At 54.1% G+C, this 6,805-nt stretch overlaps 2 protein-coding genes across 2 annotated transcripts; both read right to left on the reverse strand.

Moving 5' to 3' along the window:
- Positions 1-343: 343 nt before the first annotated feature.
- LOC114039315 (endogenous retrovirus group S71 member 1 Env polyprotein-like) lies at positions 344-1,894 on the reverse strand. The gene has a single exon (XM_027857005.1). It carries the CDS (start codon positions 1,892-1,894, stop codon positions 344-346), a length of 1,551 nt encoding a protein of 516 aa, XP_027712806.1.
- Positions 1,468-6,640, reverse strand: LOC114039314 (the record flags this gene model as incomplete). Its single annotated transcript, XM_027857004.1, is given in 4 exon segments — positions 1,468-3,653; positions 3,656-5,428; positions 5,657-6,325; positions 6,530-6,640. Coding segments are annotated over 4 exon segments (4,283 nt in total), but the record flags the coding sequence as incomplete, so codon positions are not given.
- Positions 6,641-6,805: the final 165 nt, after the last annotated feature.

Here is a 6,805-nt window from a genome sequence, read left to right on the forward strand (position 1 = left end):
GTAGAAACTGAGGAGGTTAGGCTAGGGGGTTGTTTTTTTTTTTTTTTGTGACAACTCAGTCCACTTCACTCCCCCCTTTTCACGGACGAAAAGAGTCAGACGGGGGACTCATCAGAGTCCAGAGGAGCATAGGATTGACGCAGGACAAACAACTGGAGTGCTTGCACTCGTTTCTGGACATAGCAGGTGATGCATTTTATGAGACAAGGGGCCACGAGTAACCCAAGGAGGAGAAGGGCCAGAGGGCCCACCACTCCGGAGAGTAGGGTGGTTAGCCAGGGGGACCAATTATATAGGGTCTGATACCAAAAAGACCCCGTTGCCCGTGCGCGGTCCCTCTCATCTAACCGCTGCCTAAAGGCTTGCAAGGACTCCCGAATAACTCCAGACCGATTGGCGTAGAAACAGCAGGTTTCTCCCACGCCATGCATAAGCCTCCCTGTTTGAGGAACAGTAGGTCCAAGCCTCGGCGGTTCTGGAGAACCACTTCGGCCAGAGAGTCTAGGGAAGTCTCAAGGTGTGAGACTAGCTCTTCCAAGGAGCGTAGGTCCCTATCTACCTGTGCACTCAAGGCACCGTAGTTGGCTTTCCCCTGTATCAGGGCTGAGGCCCCAACAGCAGCGGAGCCGGCCACTCCGAGTCCCACCAGTATGGGAACCAAGAAGGGTACAGCCCTCCTGGAGCGAGTTAAGCCAATATGCTCAGCTGCCCCTTCCTCTGAGTAGACATATACCTGAGGAAAGACACGCACCACTACACAGAGCTCGGTCGGGTTGAGGAAACGAATGTCCTGTATGCAGGTGGTGAGTCCTCTGGTACAAGCGAACCATACTCCAGGTGGGGCGGTTAACAAGAGGTCAGAGCTTTTGGATGTGGGGGAAATAAGAATGACTGAAGTGCACGTAGCGTTGAATGGGGAGGACCGCAGCGGGTAGTCAGGCCCGAGCAAACACATTCCTTTGCCCTGGACATCGTCTAGGGTAAGTCTAGGCTTGTCTGGGTTACAGCGGGCAGGTATGGCAGAGGATTGTTTGGACTTACTTAAAGACAACTTTCCCACAGAGGTGATGTTGAGTTCGATAGCAATTCCTACGAAATAGGGGGGAGCTGGATTCAGACACAGCCAACAGGAGGTGGTTATGTTTGGATCAGACAAATTTAGGAATGAGTGGACAGCAGAGAGTGTATCAAAAATGGGGGAACCTAGGTTAGTGAGGGTCTCTGGATTTTCGGGAGCCTCTGGTACCAGGTCCCTAACAGATGGTGGGGTGAGAGTCAACATGGCTTGTGGGTTAAGGATGGGATTCGGTCCTATGGGGAGTGTATGGGTGGAAACTGCGATTTTCTGAATGGTAAAAAGGACCCCGTTATCCCATCCAGTCATGTATAACCTCAAACCCCAAGAATGTCCGAGATTCCAAGAGTCATCAGTGTCCTGCTGGACTGTTAGAATCATAGGGTTACATTTCCCAGGCCAGCAGGAGGCGGGGAGGGGGCTTTGTCTCTCCAGGGTGATTAGGGGGTCTCGGCCACCTCTAGGAATCCACCTGGCCACAGTCTCACAACCCCATTCTGCGCAGTGAAAGTGATTACTACCCTGACAGGAAGGATTCCCCGTGGCCGGACAAACATAGAATTCAATACTTCTGATTCTCACTTCCCCTACCCCGGGTATGGTTGGAGTGGTGGGAAAAGTGGGGCAGTATCCCCATCCCCCAGCGATAGGGTCCCGCATAGCCCGGTTTTGATTCCATCCTGGTCCCAAGAGGGCACAGAGGTCAAACCTGAAAGTGGGGGCTCCGTAACTGGTGAGAGCTTGGACGGTGGTCCCATCGTTAGTTCGGGAGAGAATCCACCTGGATGGGGTAGGGCTATAGGGGTCACCCAAAGTCATCTCACAAGCAAAAAGAAAGAGAAGAAGAGTCAAGTTCTGGAGAGTCGAAGCTTTAGGTCGGACACTGCTTCTGCTGTCCAGGCGGTGGAGTTGGGCTCTGGGGCCTTCTTGATGTGTGACCGATGTATCCATGCCTTGCGGCCGGCAACCTTGACGGCAGAGGGGTTGCAGAGGATAATTTGATACGGGCCCGTCCACCGTGGTTCCAGGGCTGGTCCAGCTGGAAGCTTGCGAGTGAGGACCCAGTCTCCCGGTGACAGGGCGTCCGATGAGGTTGCAGGGGCTGGTTCTTTCCCCGCAGCTTTCAGGACCGAGCGCACAGCGTTCTGGACCTCACGCAAAGCCTGGAAGGACTTAAGAAGAGTCGGATTAGTAAAATCTGGGGCTGAAATAGCTGCAGATACTCTTGGAATAATAGGAGGAGGGGCTCCATAGAGGATCTCGTATGGAGATAAAGAGAGGGTTGAGGAATTGGGAGTACACCGGGCCCGGAGGAGGGCGAAGGGAAGGAGACTGACCCAGCTATCGCCAGTTTCTATTTTAAGTTTAGCAATGTGTTCCTTTAGAGTTCTATTCATCCTTTCTACCTGCCCTGAACTTTGAGGCCTATATGCACAGTGCAATTTCCATTTCAATCCCAGCATCTTTGATAGGCTTTGAATTGTTGCAGATACAAATGCTGGGCCGTTGTCAGAGCCTATCGAGGCCGGCAGGCCAAATCTAGGAATAAGTTCAAAGAACAGCTTTTTGGCCACTACGGTTGCAGTTTCAGTTTTGACTGGAAATGCTTCTGGCCATCCAGAAAATGTGTCCGCGAATACAAGGAGAAAACGGTACCCTCCCAACCCAGTTCCCATGTCAGTAAAGTCTACTTCCCAATGGTCGCCAGGAAATGTTCCTCGTGGTCTATCAGTTGGTATCCTTGATTGTGATCGTGGGTTGACTTTGGCACATGCAAGGCACCTTCTTGCGGCTTCCTCGGCCGCCTGCTTCATCCCAGGGCTGTAGAAGTGTCGGCTCACCAGGTCGTAAAGCCGGGTTCCGCCTAAGTGGGTAAGGCTATGAAGAGTCATCAATAGGGGTAGCAACAGTGCCTTGGGCAGAATTAGCAAGCCATTTGGGTGTCTTCTCCATCCCCCCTTTTCAGGGGTGCCATCCGGATCACTGGATTGATAAGATGGTTGGACAGGAAGCATCCCCTCAGGTTCCACGACCATAGCGGGTATCAAGGGTTTGCAGGCAGCCGCTCGGGCAGCCTTATCCGCTGCTGCGTTCCCTAGAGACTGGGGGTCAGTTCCACGGGTGTGAGCAGGAACATGAATTACCGCCACCTCCTTGGGAAGCCAGACAGCATCCAGCAGGTCCTGGATCTGACTCTTGTTCCTAATCTCCCTTCCCGCCGAGGTTAACAGACCCCTTTGGAGATATACATATCCATGGGTATGAACAGTGGCAAAGGCATAGCGGCTATCTGTGTAAATATTTACTCGCCTCCCTGCAGAGAGTCTAAGGGCTTGAGTTAAGGCAATGAGTTCAGCACGTTGAGCAGATGTGCCAGGGGGTAGAGCGGTATCCCAGAGGGTCTCAACCGGAGTGACCACGGCTGCACCCGCCCTACGGATCCCCTCCTGAACAAAACTGCTGCCGTCTGTGAAGAGCACTAGGTCGGGGTTTGTTAAAGGAACATCAGTAAGTCCAGGGCGGGACGTGTGGATGGAGTCCAGTGTGTCCAGGCAGTCATGTATGGGGAGGGAGGAGGGGAGTCAGGGAGCAGGGTGGCCGGGTTGAGTGTGACCGGAGGAGCGAAAGAGATGCGCGCGGAATCTAGGAGTAAGGATTGGTAATGAGTCAGGCGTGAATTTGAGATCCATCTTGTCGGCGGGGAATGTAAAAGCTGTTCCAGATGATGTGATGCTGAAATCTCAAGAGGCTGCCCGAAAGTGAGCTTTGCGGCTTCCCTAACCAAGACGGCAACGGCCGCCACAGTTCGCAGGCAAGAGGGCCACCCGGAAGCCACAGGGTCCAGCTGCTTGGAGAGATAGGCAACAGGACGATTCCAGGGCCCCAGGGGCTGGGTCAGAACCCCTTTGGCCACAGCTCGAGACTCAGACACATAGAGGCGGAAGGGCTTGGACAGGTCTGGCAGGGAGAGGGCAGGCGTGCTGGACAGCGCCTTTCGGAGCTTGTCGAATGCTTCCTGCTGCCGTGGTCCCCAAACAAATTGGGTGGGTTCACCAGTTAGGGCCTCATATAGGGGTTTGGCAACCTCGGCAAACCCCAAGATCCAGAGGCGACAGTATCCAGCCATCCCCAGGAATTCCCGGAGCCCGCGGCGGTCCCTCGGGGCGGGCATGCCCAAAATGGCAGCTACACGCCCCCGAGACAGTAACCTTTGACCAGAACGAAGGGTGAAACCCAAGTAAACAACGGATTGAGAGCACAGTTGTGCTTTCTTTCCAGAGATACGGTACCCGGAAGCTTCAAGCAGCTGGAGAAGGTGGAGAGTTGCATCTTTGCATATTGCCTCAGAGGAAGTAGCTAACAAAAGGTCATCAACATACTGGAGGAGAGTGACCTCCGGATACGAGACCCGGAAGGCGGCCAGGTCGGAGGCCAGAGCTGAGCCAAAAAGTGTAGGGGAGTTCTTAAAACCTTGGGGAAGCCGGGTCCAGGTGAGCTGAGAGGATGTCCCAGTGTTAGGATCTGTCCAAGTAAAAGCGAATATAGGTTGGCTTACTGGTGCCAAGGGAATGGAAAAGAAAGCATCCTTCAGGTCCAAAACAGTATACCAAGTCCGAGCAGGGTCCAGGGAAGACAGCAACGTGTATGGGTTTGGCACAGTAGGATGTACAGTTTCCACCCGGGCGTTGACTTCTCGTAGATCCTGGACAGGACGGAAGTCTCCAGACCCGGGCTTGCGAACTGGAAGTAGGGGGGTGTTCCACGAGCTCTGGCAGGGTCGTAGAATGCCTGCCGCCAAGAGTCGATCGATGTGAGGCTTGATGCCCAAAAGGGCAGCTCGAGTCAACGGGTATTGTTGGACACGCGCAGGGGTTGCTGTGGACGAGAGCTGGACCACCACTGGGGGCTGGTGTCCTGCTAGACCAAACGGGTTGGTCTCAGCCCAGACTCCAGGAACCAAGCCTTTGAAATGGTTCAACAGAGTTAGGGAGGTAGGGGTGGAGGTGGTCGAGGGGCGGTCTGGGGAAAACGTTAGGGGGAGGAGGTGAGACTCCTCTGACAACGGGCAGGTGAGAACAAGTTGTGGCAGGTTAAACCCGAGAGTGGGGTTAGGTCCCTTAAAGGAAATGATAGCCTGAAGCTTGTGTAGGAGATCTCGGCCAATCAAGGGGTAAGGGCAATCAGGCATTACTAGAAAAGAATGGGAGACTAGGCCCTTCCCTAACCGGACTTCCTGAGAAGTGGTGAGGGGTACAGACTGTTTTCGTCCAGTAGCTCCCTGGACCTGCACAGTGGACGATGAGAGGGAGCCCAGTGGGGATTTCAGGACCGATGCCGCAGCTCCAGAGTCGACTAGGAATGAGACAGGTTGACCCCCAACACTGAGAGTAACCCTCGGCTCCAGGGGGTCAAGAGTCACAACGGACTTTGAGCCGGGGCACCCCTAGTCTGTATTCAAAGTCAATAACGGCTCTGCCTTCTCTTTCAGCCCGCGATTAGGGCACTCAGATTTCCAATGACCCATGGCTTTGCAGTAAGCACACTGATCCCGAGCTAAAGGAGGCCTTCCCAAGCCTTTACCCTTATAGCGGCGCCCAGCGTTTGGCCCCTCCCGCCTTCCTTTCCACCCTTGCTTCTGAGCCTCCCCTGGAACCTGTGCTAAAGCTGCCACTACCGCCCTTGCGACCGTGCGAGTTTGCTTGTCTTGAGTCTCTTCACGATAGTCAAACACCCGCTTGGCCACTTCCATGAGTTCAGTCAGATTTTTACCCTCAAAACCTTCAAGTTTCTGTAGCTTCCGACGGATGTCCGGAGCTGAATTGGCTACGAAATCAATTACGATGGCTCTCCGGTTATTGGGATCCTCTGGGTCGATAGGGGTGTAGGTTCGATATGCCTCGTAGAGGCGCTCTAAGTATGCAGCTGGGGACTCATCCTTGCCCTGTTTAACCTCACTGACTTTGGACATATTAGTTGGCTTCCGTGCTGCTGCCCGTAACCCTCCCAGCAATAACTGGCGATACCTGTCCAGTGCTTCCCTACCGCGATCAGTGTTGGGGTCCCAGTCGGGCCGGTTCTCAGGGAAGATGTGGTTGCGGCACCCCAGGTCAGTAGAGGGATGTCCATCTGGGTCCAGAACTCCCTTCCTGGCTTCTAAAAGAATCCTGTCACGCTCCTCGGTTGTGAAAAGAACCCGGAGGAGCTGCTGGCAGTCATCCCAGGTGGGCTGATGAGTATAAAAGACAGTCTCTAGGAGGGAGATTAGGCTCTGGGGCTTATCAGAGAAGGATGGGTTTTGCTGTTTCCAATTGTACAAATCACTGGTGGAGAAGGGAACATATACCATGAACGGTCTCCCTGATTCTCCGGGAGGGGAAGGAACTTGCCGCAGGGGAAACGCTGACACAGTGGAATCTGGGGTCAAACTGGAATTAGAAGGGCCATAAGGAGCACCTGCTCGAGTATGGGGTGGACTTATCAGAGGAGGGGCTGAGGGGCTCAGAGACCCTGAGGTTGGGTACGGGGGTGGATCTGAAACCTGGGACTGGGAGTACTCAGCTGGATCTAGGGGGTCAGAATCAGGGGGTGGTAAGACAGGAGTAAGCTGTGTGACGACCTTAGGACTTTCGGGAGGCTTGCGGCTAAAGGTCGTCTTTGATTCCGTTCCTGGTCTTAGTTTTGAAAGGGCCTGGACCTGTAGTGGTCCCGAAGGGGGTTTGAAATCAATCC

This window comes from Vombatus ursinus, unplaced genomic scaffold (genome assembly GCF_900497805.2).
Source record: "Vombatus ursinus unplaced genomic scaffold, bare-nosed wombat genome assembly UNPS02011804.1, whole genome shotgun sequence".
Taxonomy (NCBI): domain Eukaryota; kingdom Metazoa; phylum Chordata; class Mammalia; order Diprotodontia; family Vombatidae; genus Vombatus; species Vombatus ursinus.